Source organism: Nannospalax galili, unplaced genomic scaffold, assembly GCF_000622305.1.
Source record: "Nannospalax galili isolate Female #2095 unplaced genomic scaffold, S.galili_v1.0 scaffold25, whole genome shotgun sequence".
NCBI lineage: Eukaryota > Metazoa > Chordata > Mammalia > Rodentia > Spalacidae > Nannospalax > Nannospalax galili.
The window spans coordinates 4,860,918-4,876,801 of NW_008355642.1; the positions used below are offsets into that span (position 1 = coordinate 4,860,918).

A 15,884-nucleotide genomic window follows, 5' to 3' on the forward strand; every position below is an offset into this window, starting at 1 on the left:
TATATATATATGGAGAATTTCAGATCTGAGAACTCTGCCTTCCGCAGATCTGAAGTGGCAGAAACGCCTAAGGGTAGGGTCAGTGGGACAGGGGTTGAGGTTTAGCCACGGATGTATAACTCGCTCCCCACGCCCCCTCCTGTGACACGGACACGTGTTGTGCTTTCTGTCCATGCCTAGCGCGCACTCACTAGCGTGTGCGTGTACACTGTCGGTGGTTGTGGTGGTGGTGATGGAGATTGCGTTTTTTATTTCTTATGCGGGCAAAGCCTTCTTGTCCAGGAAGCCCCACGAGGGGCTCAGGATCAGCTGGCACGATGCTCCAGTGGAGCATTGGCTGGAGCCACCTTACCTCCTAAGTCCTGGGAAAGTCTCCCTCCCCACACAGTGCATGGTTTTTCTTGCTTTAGAGTGGGGAAGCTGAGGTGCGCCGCCCGCTAGCCACCTCTATGGAAATCAGGTATCTTTAGTTAGGGCTAAGAGTTGTGACCTTGTTTCCCACGAATCCCGGGGTTTGGTTTAAACAAAGAAAAAGGGAAGAAGGAACAGTGCAAAATTACTTGGCTACATTATTCGTGTTGTGAGCTAGGAGCGATAGGACGGCTTCGATGAATAGTTACTTTTTGTTATCCTGGGAACAGAAGGAATTCGATTAGGAAGCCACTGAACTGCTGCCCTTGTCTCAGCTACGTGCTTTTTGTAACCTCGCCACATATGGCAAAAGAGAAGTGATAATGAAGTTTTTGTAATGTATTCATTCTGCTTGTTATTATCCAAGACAGACAAATATAGGAGAGTACAGTATTTAAATTATGAATATTTTGACCAAATAAGCAGTATCATAATTCCCCTTATTATTGTGGATGATCACTGTTTAAGTACCTCGCATTATGTTAAGTCTCCAGACACTTCTGGATCCTGTTATATCTATTTTGCTATTTCAGTTTGTTTGTTTTCTCTTTGTCCTGCCTCTTTGTGCATTAATTCTAACTCTGTAAGATCTAGCCAGTACTTTCTAGACTTTTTGGCTATTACTCACAGTAAGAAATAAAATTTAAGACAAGTGCAGGGGAGTATACCTGTAATCCTAGCTAGCACTCAGCTGACTAAGGCAAGAGGATTCAGAATTCAAGGCCAGCATGGGCTATATAGCTAAAACATTGTCCTAAAACAAGTAAAAATAAATTTTATATTGTATTTCCAGTATACATGTAGACAGTATGTAATTGACACCTGTTCTGTAAAAGCAATATGCCATGCAGTATAACCTATCACTTTCTGTTATATTTTTAAAAATAGAGAAGACAACCTACTAATGAATTGTCTTTACCATTTGAAAACCACTGGCCTTAAAACTGTTGATTTTCAATCTTTTGTATACCCTTAGGAAATTTATGAAAAACAGTTTGTCCGGGAATTCTCCAGAAATTGATTCTATGTGTCTGTGGCGGGACCCAGGAAGAAGGTGTGAGAGATCTATGTCACATGTATGAAGTGTTTTGTGCCATGTCAGATGTAAAAAATGTTTGAGATTTATCAGTTTTCTTCTTGGGGAATAAATGTTACTTATTTTTAAGGCTATAACTGACTCTTCAAGATTTGGCTTGCCTTTGCAAGATGGGAGACTTGTGCTGATGAACATTGTTTTACAAAGGGTTGAGGAGATACAGGATTATAGGTCCAGGATTTGAGATGAACCTTCAAGCACTTGGATTCTATGGAGAATGTCTTAAATACAGAAATTTAGACGTTGTGAAACACCAGGATTTGAGAGCTTCAGTGACTTGCACAGGGTTTGTGCTGTGAGTGCACTGATCTCAGAGAATAGCCCTCACTTGATTAAGTCTACTATTCTCATGTAGTCTGCTTTAATAGTAGATCAGATCTAGAGGAAGAAGATGAAATAAGGAGTGTTTCCCTGACTTTGCCTAGCCCAGAGCACAGGTAGCTAACTGAATTTGACTGTGAACTTGATTTTAAAGTAATGGAATTTGGCCGATGTAAAAAATTAAAGAAAAATACTCTGGAAAGTTTCTGTGGGTTTATAGCTATAGAAAGGGGATGCCATTTGGCTAATCTTTTTAGAATATGCTGAATAATTTTAAAAATAACTGATTAAATTAAATACTTTATTAAACTAACATTGAAAGAAATTGATGATGAAAAATTTCACCCCTATGTTATCATACATAGTACATACTTTTAGTCCCCGTCTTCTCTTCACCCACGTCTTCATATTTTTTTACATGCTTTTAATCCTTGTTTTTACAAACGTGGTGTTTTTTTTTTAACTTAATACTATTCTGGGATTTTTTTTTACTATATTATTTGATGGTCTTTAAATTTTGCCTTACTAACATAACCTACCATTCCACAGAGTAGAAACCAGCAATAGAAGGTTTATTTCCAGTTTATCCATGTTATAAAACAACAGTGTAAAATATTGACTATTTAAAATCATTTATACAACTTGAGTCTTCCATTTCACTGGGCTTAAGAGGAAGCCTAATAGGAAGGTCACGGATCAGGGCTTGGGGCTGAGAGTTTTTGTGTCACTTGGATATTTGAATTTGGCTGTCCAGTGTGTATATGCTCAAGTATCAGTAATCAACTATGGTGTACTTTATATAAGAGTTAGGTTGAATGCCTTTTTAAAAAATTAAATAGACATTTTCAAAATGATTTACTTAAAAAATATGAATCATAGTTGGTTCAAGGAGATTCAAGTGCCATAATAACACTCATACTGATTAGCTTTTCTTTATGAATATCTTCTTCAAAGATCATATGAATGTGTATTAATTTTTAATTTAATTTTTTATAAAGTAGCCAATTAAACTGACTAGAAGAAGAAAAGCTATAATTGATCTTATAACACACCTCCCTCTTCAGAACACACATACTATATTATTTTCTGTCCTAAATTATAGAACATGTGATGGTCCCTCTTTTAAAATTATTAAGTAATTTCAAACAGAAAAAATACAAAGAATTATACAACATCATCCATGTATCCACCAAACGTTTAACAACTGTTAAAATTTTGGCTACGTTTTCTTTAGATGATATTTTTTTTTAGGTACTGGAGATTGAACCCAGGACCTCACACATACTGAGCATGTGGTATACTCCTTAGCCTCTCATTACTCCCATTCTCTGGTTTTCTATTAAGAATTAAAATGTAATATTTACCTCTTTATATGCTTTTCAGTCCGATTTGCTTTGCATCTTTTTTTCTGAAGACGGCTTATATTTTTATAATAGGTTTTCTCAATAGTGCCTATAAATGTTGTCATAAATAATTTGTAATATATTTTTGGGTCTTTAACATTTATATAAATGGTATACTTTATTTACTTGTCAGTGACTTTTTATGCACGGTATTGTTTTGTAGCATTTTAAATGTAGTTAGCTTTGTTGCTGAACCATATTCCAGTATAGGTATGGCTCTACCACTTAAAAAAAAATCTTACTGTATGTTTAATTTTTGTCAAAATGTATTTTTAAGATTTATTTTATTTTAAATTATGTGCATGTATCTTTTTGTGGGCATGTGCACATGAGTGCAGGTACCAAAGAGGTCAACCACATTGGATTTTCCTGGAGCTGGGGTACTGGAAGTTGTGAGCTGCCTGATATGGTGCGGCCTAAACTTGGATCCTTTTCAAGGGCAGTATGCACTCCTAACCTCGGGGCCACCTCTTCAGATCCAAAATGTATTTTAATTTAATTTTGGTTTTTTAGAATTTCATGCAATGTATTTTGAACAAACCCATCACCATCCCTTCAAATTTCTCCATTTATAAACAAATTTATTTGTTCATGGAAAATTTCATACATTTATGGATGAAATATCCATCTTCCATTACCTCTCTCCCCACTTCTCCAGTTTTTAGAATCTTCAGTCCTTGTTTTTGTTTGACAATTTGTTTGTGGTACATAAAGATTGATATAATTTAGACAAGCATGGTATGATTCCATTACATGAGTTACCTAGAATAGGGAAATTCATGGCGACAGAAAGTGAAGGGGTTAACCAGAAATTGGAAGAGGGGAGAATAGGAAGTGAGCATTCAGGTAAGACAGAGTATCTGTTCAGGATAATGAAAAAAGGTTTGTAAGATGGTAGTTGCAGTAAAAACAGATGAATGTATTTAATGCCAACTGAATTTACACTGAATAGTAAAGTGGTAAATTTCAGGTTACATGATGTATACTTTGTTGCAATAAAAATAAAAATTACAGGGTTGGTGAGGTGGCTCATTAGGTAAAGCAAGTCTGACAACCTGGGTTCGACCCCCAGAACCCACATAAAGATGGTAGGAGAGAACCAACTCCACAGAATTGTCCTCTGACCTCTACATGCCCACTGCAGCACATGTGCACAATAATAAATAAAAAGTGAAAAATAAATAAAAAATTACAACAAGCTTCAAGGTTTATAATGTCCTGGTTTTTTGTTGTTGTTGTTGTTGAATAATGCCTGACAAAGATTTATTTCTTATAAAAACACTTTATAGTTATGGATATAGCACATTTGTTAAAGTGCTTACCTAGTATGCGTGATACTCTGGATTCAATCCCCAGCACCTTACACAAACTGGATGTGGTAGCACACACCTGTAGCCTTAGCACTTGGGAAGTTAAGGCAAGAGGGTCACAAGTTCAAGGTCATCCTTGGCTATTTAGTTGGTAGCAAGCCTGGGCTACATGAGACCCTGTCTTTAAAAAAAAATCTTTAAAAATTTCTGTTAACCAGATCTGTTTGTCTTTATAAGATGAAGTTTTTTGATATCTTTAAATGATAAATTTTCTGACTTACATGCTTTTATGAATATCATGCTTCAAACTTCTCCAATTTTCTTTTTCTTTCTGTCTCTTCCTTCTCCCTCCTCATCCTGTTAGTCTTCCTCTTTCTTCTCATTCGTTTGCTTTCTGTATTTCTCCTTGGTTTGGGGCCCAGTTATCTCAAAGGCTGGCATATCTTTGAAGTTCTCTTGCACTAATGTCTTTCATCATTTGTTTCCTTCACTTCACTAGTTCTGTCACACTTTTTACTCTGTTCCCTTTCTCCAAACCCTTCCATAATTCCTGCTCTTCCCCTTCCTATACTCTGCCCTCTCTTGGATCCCTCTACCCGTTTGGAGAGATTCCTAGGGTTTTCCCTCTGTACCCACCCTCTCTTGGGTTCAGCTCCTCCAATATTCTCTCTCATTTGAGTACTTTTGCTGTCATGCACTTTCGTAGCAACCTGGTTTTTCCTTTTCTGGTATTCTAACTACTAATATCATTCATTGAAAATGAAATGTGCTGCCAAGCATTTTACAGTCTTCTGTGGTGTTAGACTTTTGTTTCTTTATTTCTGGTATTCAGCATAGACCCCCACACTAAAAAAATAGTAGAATGTTGCACTTTGCCCAAGAGTCTTTGGAGATTTGGTTTTTAGTTCTCTCTCTCTCTCTCTCTCTCTCTCTCTCTCTCTCTCTCTTTCTCCTCTGTGTGTCTCAGTTTTATTATTTTTTTACTTACTGCACAATAGTTTTCATTGTGACATTCTTATATATAAGTATCACAATGCAATTTGCTCCTATCACACACTCCCCACAAGTCTTCTTCCAGCTCCTAAATAGTCCGCCTGCTTACATATCTTGTACTTTGGGGGTTTTGTTGTTGTTATTTTAGGTTTGGGTTTTTTAAAGTTTCTCTATCTCTTAAAATTATGTGATGACTCTCTTCTCTTTGAGAAGTTCTAGTATAAAGAGGGAAACCTTGCTTAATGTGAAAGATAATTAGTAGGTTCTGCTGCAAAAATATTTAATATGTACTCAAAGCTGGCACATCATTTTCAGAGGTTCTGTGTTGTCTTTTGACATAAAATAAAATGAACTACTTTATTAGTTTTATTTATCCCTATTTCTTTAAAAATATATGTATGCATTCCACCCTTCTCTAATGGTTTATCACTGGTAGCTAATTTAAAATATTAGTAACTAGGATATTATTTTTAGTGTTGGCATTCATACCTATTAGTGGCAAATATTATTCTACTTTGTTCTTCAGAACTTTTTCTGGAAGTCTTTATAGTTTGCTAGAATGGGCTTTCTTCAGCAAGTTTGTGCTCTTTTGCTTTGCCACGTTTCTAACGAATGCCATATTAAAGAATGACGTATCATCCGAAGTTACTATTCGTAGGAATGGTTTTATTACTTGACTAGTCACAATTTGTGAATTTTCTGTCCATATCTCTTCATCATGATATTCTTGAGGAGATGTGTATTCATAGAACTTGAAGGCTGTCAAGTAAGTAGGCAGTGAAGGGAAAATGCTATCTCTAAGGAAGAATAGTTTATTTGCTTCTAAGAAGGCTCGAGAACATTTTAAATAAATTATATGACTGAGTTTCTATTCTACTTACCTCTTGACAGTCGTCTTTAAAGAAATATAGGGAGATAGTGGTATGAATAATCCAAAATGTTTATGCTTTGGGAGACAGAAGTCCCTACACACATGCTGAAATGGCGCATAATAGGTTCTCAGGCTTGAATTCATTTGTTTCTTTCTTTTGAGGCACAGAGTTATCTCCCTAATGTTATGTTGCTTAAGCTAATATCAAAATGGAATTATTGTCTCTGGTTCCTTCACTTACTAGTTGTTTCACTTTAGGAAAGTTATTTAGTGTGTTAGTGCCTCAGTTTCCTCAGCTATAGAATTGGGATCAGATCTTTTCTGACTTCTTGTTACACTGTTAAAGACAAAGGATTTCAGATTCTGTATATTCTTCCTTCTTTATATTGTATAAGAGATTCAAGAATTTGAGTGAGAGTGTGCTCTGTCCTGAAATGTTTTACAATCATTTATTGATCTTAGATCTGGGTCCTACTACCAAAAATACTTCTAAGATCAATAAATGACAGTATACAATATAGGTAATTTTCATACTGATAAATAAAATAGATGTGTAATAAGATTTTTGTAATTGAAATCCAATTTATGTTCAATCTATGGACTAGCTGAGAGTGCTCCATAATTATCCTTGATTTGCTGATCCTTCACTGACAACATCAGGATAACCCAGCATTATATTTTCGAAAGCTTTCACATGGCACTTCACATTAAATTGAATTAGATAAGGTAATTTATGCTGAGAGTCCTTAGTGAATTTATTATTTAAAAATATTTTGGTGTCTCACCTAGTGGAACCATCAGAATTTTAGAAGTGAGGGAAGAGAGGCACCCATGCATTTCAGAGAAGAGAACAGTCTGGCAGGCACCCACACTTGCTGAGTTGTTTCATTCCCTTTCAGTAATTTAGTTAATTTAGGAAGCCTTATTTAGATTGTATAGCCAAGCCGAGAACACCTGCTCATTTCCAATAGCCCTTCCAGTGAACTCTGATGATTTCTCTAGGCTCACTGTGTTTTTTGCAGAAGGTGATTACCACCTACTATTATTCTTTGAATATGTGTGCGTATTTGGAGTCATTCAAGATAGAATTGTAAACTGGGCTAAACATGAAAACCTGTAGTTTTCTTAATTTAAGTTGTTAGGCACTATGGATACAGAGAGGCTGCAAGAATCGGAATAACAATGGCATGGAAAAAATAGCTCAATGAGACAGAGATAAATAAGCCTACTGATAGCAATAGATGCAGAGCACAGACCTGGTTTTCATTTTTCAAGAAAATGTTGATATGTGTGTGGACATGAAAGTGTGCCAAGCCCTGTTTATCAAAAGATGATAGGATATAATGATATAATTCAGCCTTTGTTAGAAAAATATGCATTTACGTATGCTTCTTAAAAGACTTTAAGAGAACTCTAATAAAGTAATATAATTAGAATACATAGTTTCCAAGCTTGGGAAAATTAGGGGACCTAAGAAAATTCCACTAACCTAAATATTCAAAAAGGCAAAAGACACATTACACATAGCAAATAAAAATCACAAAGTAATATTGAAGAAAAAGCCCAATTGTATCAGTCACAATATAGATAAGTTAAAATCACTCATTAAGAGACATCATAATAGATTTTAAATACTTGAACTATGTTTTAAAAATCACACCTAGAATGACATAAAATGTTGAAAACAATGAGTTGAAAGACGATGCACAAGGTCAATACCAACCAAAAGAAAAATAGTATGGCAAAATTAATATCAGAAAAAATATGATTTAAGGCAGTTTAGCAATAAAAAAAAAACTCTTCAGACTGATGAAAGGGAAAAAAATGTTGCCTAGAGACTATTAGTCACAAACTCCAATATAGGCCCCAAACAACGTAGTTTTTACATAATAAATCAAAACACAATGGATGTATAAGGAAAAATGAACAACTCTTAATATTGATGAGAAACTTTTAAAAACACTTTTGTCTTCAGCAATTGAGTCTTACCTTCAAGTTCTGGGAGATAACCAAGGGCTGTGGCAATAGCCTGTGTTATTTTGGGAGTCTCTTAGACTTCCCTGACCAACAACTTGAAGGGAGATTTCTCCTGTCTGGCACTGTGTTTCTTGTTATATAGCCCCCACACGCATTCATGTCCAGATATTGTATGTGTATTTTTCAGGTTTTTTTGTCAATACATTTCCTCCTGGCTTTTCACACCACCGAAACTTTATCTCTCCTCTCCCTACTTGCCTAACCTCCTTTCTCTCTCCCCAGTTAAAGTACCCCCATTTCCCCCTTGATAATGCCTGTATTCTTGAATCTCTCTTGAATTCCTTCTTCCCCTGTACTCCCATGGTTCCTTGTACGTCCTTCCCTCCTCCCTTCGCAGTTAAAAATAGCATTTTCCCCCTTGATAACATCTGTTTCCTACTATCCGCCTCTACAAGACTCTTTCTTTCCCTTTACCTCTGTGCTTCCTTTCCATTTTCCTGGCTTCTGCTGTTACATCAGGATATGTACTCACATATAAGGAATTGGTGGTAAGATCCACAAATGAGGGAGAACATACATCATTTGTTTTTCTGAGTCTGTTTTAATTACACTTACTATAACAGTTTCTAGTTCTATCCATTTACCTTCAAATTTAATGATTTCATTTTTCCTTATAGCTGAGTAGAGCTCCATTGTGTAATTGTACCACATTTGTATTATCAGTTTGAGGGACATTTACTTCAGACACCAGACTTGGAACAATGAAGCTGGAACTGACCTGGAAGCCTCCTCTCTGAAGACTAGCTCTCGTAGTTCTAGAGGATACTGTGCAAGCTGCTAAGGGAGAAAACCAGTTCATGGTCCAACCCAGCTGTAAAGCCTAATAGCCATAAAAACTGGCACAGCAAACTATCTCTATTGGTGCAGTAGTGGTACTTTTATCTAGAGGGTAATCACATTTCTATCAATGTTTATGATGGTGTCATAGATAACTATATTATGAATGTAGGATATATAAATACAGAAGCATGTAATTATGTTATAAAATACCTAATAATATTAGTTATAAGAGCATATCACTTTTAGCCCCAAGAGAATAGTACACTGGGGAATATAAAATTAAATACAGCCACTTGGGTGGTAGAGGCAGGTGGATCTATGTGAGCTCAAGGCCAGTCTGGTCTACATAACAAGTTCCAGGCCAGCTGGTGCTACATAGTAAGGCCCTGTTTCAAAAAAAAAAAAGTTTAAATACAGCAAGTGCTTTTATTTTTCTCATAATCTCTCCCCTTTCTGTGCCTCCTGGGACTGGTTTATTACACTAGTAATCACCAAATGTAGCTCACATTTTAAAATTGCAAGAAGTTTATATGCCTTTAAGTGTATAGTTACTAATGCATTCAACATTGCACTTTAGAGTTACTCTCTAAGCCTTGTATCCATGATATTGATACTACTCAGGAGTCTACGTATCATGAATGTTTTGTTTTAGTTTGGTTTTCGGTTTTTGTTGTTGTTGTTTGGTTTTTCGGAGACGTGGCTCTGCGGCCCCAGCTGGCCTGGAATTTGCTATGTAGACCTGATTTGCCTCGGCCTCACAAAGATCCACTTGCCTCTGGTTCCTTAGTGTTGGAATTAAAGGCATGCTTTTATGTCACCAATTTTTAGAAGTATATATTGTTTCATTTTAAAAATATTTTATTTATTATTTTTATTTTATGTGTATGAGTGGATTGCCTGCATGTATGTGAGTGGACCCGTGTTGTGCAACGCCCTGCAAGAGCAGTTAGTGCTCTTAACTGCTGAGCCATCTCTCCAGCCCGTTTCATATTTTAACAACTCTGAAATGGAAATGGGCCTAATAGTTGATCATGTCTGTTGGCCAGGTGGAAGTCATGATGTGATCAATGTTCTTGTGTGCAGTGGTAATTCGAAAACCTCTAGAATTAAAACATTTTCTGATGAGCAGCTGGGTGAAAACCTCTGAGATAATAGTGGTTGCCTTTGACTCCTAGGAAGCAGTGGCAGTGATTGGAGGAGATGGTGAATCAGATTAATTATCATCAATATGATCAAATGAGTGACAATGGAGAACCAGTGTCTATCTTGGCAAAGTTGGTTTAAGAGCATAGGAAAAATGTGGGTTAAAAAGATTTTTTTGGTTGTTTTCTTTAAGAAATACTGCTTCAGCCAGGCATGGAGGTGCATACGTATAATGCCAGAAGGCAGGAGGCAACTGTAGGAGGGTTGCAAGTTCAAAGCCAGCCTGGGCTGCATAGTGACACCCTGTTTGAAAATACAACAGAAAGAGGGAGGGGATCTTCAACAATGCTGTTGGTGACATAGAAAATACCACGAAATTTGAGTTGGAATTGGATTCCAACTCTGAAGTTACTTACGCTTTTTGGTTTTCCTTTCCTTATTTCTCCTTCTTTCCTCTTCTCCCCCTCTCCCCTCCCTCCTTCCTTACATTTCTGACTCTTTCTCTCTCTTCTTCTTTCCTTCCTTTCTTTTGAGGCAGGGTTCAGGGACTAGGCTGGCCTTGAACTTGTGAGCCCTCTGTCTCAGCTTTCAGAGTTCTGGAATTACAAGCCTGTGTTAATACACCTAAGATTTTTACTTAATGTGTACGTGTTTGATAAATCAATGAAAAGAGCTCTTTGAAAAACTAACAGTAGGATTATAAATCCTACCTCAATGATCTTCCCATAGCACTTTAAGATGTTTTTCTATTGTCTTCTAATATTTATTCTTAATAAAGAAGAACCTGCTGTCAATATGGTTATTACTGCACATTAGATATTTTTTTTATCTAGTTAGCTTCAAAACTTTTCTCTATCCTTACTTTTCTTTTTAAAAACATTTTATTTATTTTTTATGGGTACGAGTATACTGCCTCCATGTGTGTAAGTGCACCTGTGTTGTGCAGTGCCCTTAGACATCAGAGGATGGTGTTAAATTCCCCTGGAACTGGAGTTACAGACAGTTGTTAGCCCCATGTGGGTGCTGGGACTTGAACTTGGGTCCTCTGCAAGAGCAGGCAGTGCTCTCAACCACTGAGCCATCTCGCCAGCCCCACTGTATTTAATTTTCTAGCATTTCGACATACTGTATATAGGAGTGTATGAGTGTGTGCGGTGGTGAAGAGCTGCTTGTTTGTACATAGTGGCCTTTTGAATCTGAGGAATCAGTTTTCTTCGGTTCCAGCAAACTTATTTATTAATCCTGAGTATTGTCTCTGTTGCTCCATTTTTCCCTTGTACATTCCCTGTGTGTCTGTGTGCATGTATACATCTGCATGTGTGTATATTCCCCATGTGTCCTTGTGTGTTTGTACATTCCCTGTGTTTCCTTGTGAGTGTACATCTGTGTGTGTTTGTACATTTCCCTTGTGTCCTTGTGTGTGTATGTGTGTGTGTGCATCTGCATGTGCTGTGCATTCCCCGTGTGCCCTTGTGTGTACTTGTGTGTGTGCATCTGCACGTATTTGTGCGTGTGTGTTTGCAGCTCTTTTTCCTTATCTTTCCATTTCTCTCTTTCTTTTCCAATCACTTTATTTGTCCTATCTCTGGCAGTCTTTTCTCTTCCAGTTCATTGACTTAATTTTCTCTTCAGTTATGTGTAGCTGCTATTTGAATTTATCTCTTGAGGGTGCGTGTGTGTGTGTGTGTGTGTGTGTGTGTGTGTGTGTACTGAGAATCAAACCCAGCACATTGTGCAATGCCAGACTGTGTCCGTAACCCAAACATTTTTCTTTCTAATACTGATATCCATTTCTTAGAGTTCTTCCTCATTCTTTTTCACATTCACTTGTTTGTTTTGTGGATGCTGTTTCTTTCTCACTTGAGCCCTTTGAGCAGATTTAAAGCGTATTTTAATGTTCTCTTCAGATGGCTGCTTTTGTCTCTACTTCATTGGAAAGATGTTCTCTCATTTTGTGTCCCAAAGTCGATTGACTTGGGTGCTCTGTCTTTTTTTTTTCTGAGTTATTCTTTGGGGGCTTTAAAAATATTTTATTATTGTTCTTTTATGTGTATGAGTGTTTTACCAGCGTGTATGTGAATGCACCAATGTGTGCAGTTCCCACAGAGACTAGGAGAGGTCATCTGATCCCCTGGAACTGGAGTTCAATGGCAGCTGGAAACTGAACTCAGGTTCTCTCTCTGCAAGACCAGCCAGGGCTTTTAACCCCTGAGCCATCTCTCCAACCCCATGGGGCTTTATTACAAACATGTGTGGCCACACACAAGGGGCCATATCCCTTGTGAGTGAACTCATAGATTAATTACATGGACCCTGAATGTTTCTTAAACAGTTTCAGGTTAACATTTTTGCTTGAATTTTCTACACTTTAAGGCAAATTGGGTACAAGCCATCTATACTTATCTTCTGTACCAGCATTGGGGATGAGTCCAAATTGTCTCCCCAGTCTTTTTTGTCCTTTTTTTTGGTCCAAGATTTAAGTTTTGCAAGGACCTGCTGATTGGGAGTTTCTGGCCTTATCCTTGTGACCTCAAACTTTACTCAGTCCATCATTGTATTTCCATCTGGTAGGCACAGATCTCATTTAGGTCATCAGTTTGCGTTAAGCAGTCTCAGCTTCTACTCATAAATAAGAATTCCATATCTGGCATTTGAATCCTTGTCTTTCTTTCTGAACAAAAAACTTTGCTTTGCATCTGAAAATATTTCATTCAATGTTTTAAAATTGCATTTCTAAGAGTTTGAAGTAAGAGGAAGTGATTCCATTTTGGCTTCCATCCAAAATATTCACTTAGAGGTCCCATTGAGAACGCTCAATTATTTTTGTCACTCTTGCCCATTTTAGGGTTTAGAGTCATGAACAGCTTTACCGTGGAGGAACTGGTGTCCCTCTACACATGGGTTTCACTTTTGGTTCTATAACAGCAACAACTGCCACTTCAACTACAGGGTCTACTTTCTCTCCACCTGGTATAAGTGCGCTTCATTTGAAAACTGTCCCAGCCAGGGGAGAGTACCTTTCCATTTTCTACCAGCCTGTAGCCATTGTATAATGTTGCTCCAGCTTCATAAACTACAGAACTGAGCTTGGAAACTCCACTTATATTAAACCCCACCCCAGTACAAACTGGAGTTTTCTCAGGGTAAGAGAAAAACAGTTTCTAATTCTTTTACTGGTCACAAAGGGTTTGTCTTTCACAGACAGACTTTGAGTTTAGAATGCGGACAGAGTAACTAAGAGTATGGCATGAGTAATTCATTTGGAATGATGACTCTTTTTCCTAACAAAGTCTTAGAAACTGAAGCCATCTCAGATTAGAGGCCCATAGCACGCTGAATTCTGACTTGTGCTTTCCCTTCATTTATTGTGAGCCATAGAAATGTTCACTGGGTTTTCAACATGCATCATGCCAAAATGAAGCTGCTTTCTTAGTATCTCTAGAGAGATTTTTGTCGGGTTTTTTTCGTTTTTTTGAGACAGCATCACCCCATAGCCCCAGATGGCCTGGAACTCACTATGTAGATCAGTCTGTCCTTGACCTCACAGAGATCCACCTGCCTCTGCCTCCCCAGTGCTGGGATTAAAGGCGTGGATCACCATGCCTGGCAAAATTATATAGAAAGTGTCTCACCCTGTAGCTCAGACTGTCTTTGTATTCATGGCAATCCTCCTACCTCAGTCTCTTAAGGTTGGCATTACAGGCATGAGCCACTATACCTTAAGGTGTATTAGAATTTAAAGGACACCTTAATTTAGTGTCTTCTAGGTAAATCCACTTGGATCCCTGTCTTTCAATAGTGCCTGACAGTCTAAAGAAAGCTGGGTTATTCTCTCTGGAAATTTTCTTGATCCTGTTATAGCTAAGTAATCTTTCTTAGGAAGAGTAACTTAAACACTAAATCATTTTCTCATGGGTGATTTCATTATACATTTAAAGTTTCTAGAAATTTTCTAATACTAAAGAGATGCTTCTTGTAATATGTGGTTTTTGTTTCTAAAACTAAAACTTGTGCTATTTAATAAAGTTGGAAAACTGGCAAAAAATAGATATGTAATTCTTCTTGCCCACTGAAATCAAAATTTTATGGACTACTTTTTTTTTGAGATAGGGTCTTACTCTGTAACCCTTGCTGGGCTCTCCTAAAACTATATACACTAGGTTGGCATTGAAACTGCCAGTCTCCCAAGTGCTGGGATGATAGGCATGTTCCAAAACACCCTGATTCTCTACTATTCTTTCTTCATGAAAATATTTTAAAATATTTATCACTTTAAAGTAGATCAAATCAGGTAAATTTTATGTGTGATTGAGTTAATACAGAGCACTATGCATGTATTCTTATATTAACCTCTATTTTGTATGTTGAGATCAAATAATCTATAATGTGTAATCATTTTTTTTTAAGTTTTTGGTCTTTTTGAGACAGTGTCTCCTTGTAGCCCCAGCTGGCCTGGAACTCGCTATGTAGACCAGACTGGCCTTGAACTCACAGAGATCCGCCTGCCTCTGTCTCCTGAGTGCTGGAATAAAAGGCGTGTGCCCCCACTTCCAGCCTTAAAGTGTCATCATATAAACTCTTCATATTTAAAAGTTAATATGATAAGAGCTATGTTACATAACTGTCACTAAATATGTCAGGGATTGTGTTGATTTTTCTGATTTTTCTTTTTTAATTTTAATTTTAATTTATTTTATTGATCTTTTTGAGACAGGGTCTCACTGTAGCCCCAGCTGGCCTGGAACTCGCTATATAGATCAGGCTCAAAGAGATGTGCCTGCCTCTGCCACCTGAGTACTGGGATTAAAGGCATGTGTCACCACACCCAAGTGTCTTTTCTATTTAAAATAAATTAACCAAAATTAAATTTAGGCACTTTATACACAACCTACAGTGTTTTCAAGGGCATTGGACTGAGTACCAGCACTTTTACTAATGCTGTAACTGGCCAATAACTTGATAAAAGGGAGCCCATTCCTGGCATTGGGCTTTTTATTTGCTACTCTGCAATGTCTGGTAGGAACATTGTGTCTGTTTTATAGTTTAAATCCATTTAAACCAATTTTATATATGTATATGTATATATTTTAAGATGCTTGGTTTCTATATGACTTCTTAAAAAGGCCTTTAATGTTAGGATATCTTTTTTGGTTTTCATGGTACATACACCAGACGAGCTTCTGGAAATTCTCCTGTCTCTGCCTCCTATCTTGCCGTAGGGCACCCAGATCTACATGAACTCTGGGTATTTAAACTCACGTTTTCATGCTTGCGTAGCAAGTGCTTTATGCTCTGAAGTAGCTCCCAAGTCCTAAAATATTTTAATATTTTCACTTTTAAATCAATTGATAGCATTAGCATTATATCCCTCCATTTTTCTGCTAAAATTTCTCTTCTCATAACTGTGCCTCTTGAAGTTAGAAGTAATACAGACAGATGCTTCCAACATTTTACTCAAGTTCTCCTAGTGTAACATCTTGCAAAAATATAGTACAATATTATCACCTGTATATTAATGT

The 15,884-nt window shown here is 37.1% G+C and overlaps 1 protein-coding gene across 2 annotated transcripts in view; it reads left to right on the forward strand.

Moving 5' to 3' along the window:
* The window catches only part of Nup62cl (nucleoporin 62 C-terminal like), an 85,200-nt gene that overhangs the window by 331 nt on the left and 68,985 nt on the right, over positions 1–15,884 (forward strand). Inside the window, exon 2 of one of the 2 annotated variants that reach the window (XM_029556055.1) lies at positions 1,388–1,465. The exons of the other annotated variant lie outside the window; for it this stretch is intronic. Within the exon in view, the coding sequence (XP_029411915.1) occupies positions 1,395–1,465 (71 nt within the window). The 5' untranslated portion in view covers positions 1,388–1,394. The remainder of the gene's footprint in view (positions 1–1,387; positions 1,466–15,884) is intronic. 2 annotated transcript variants of the gene reach the window in all.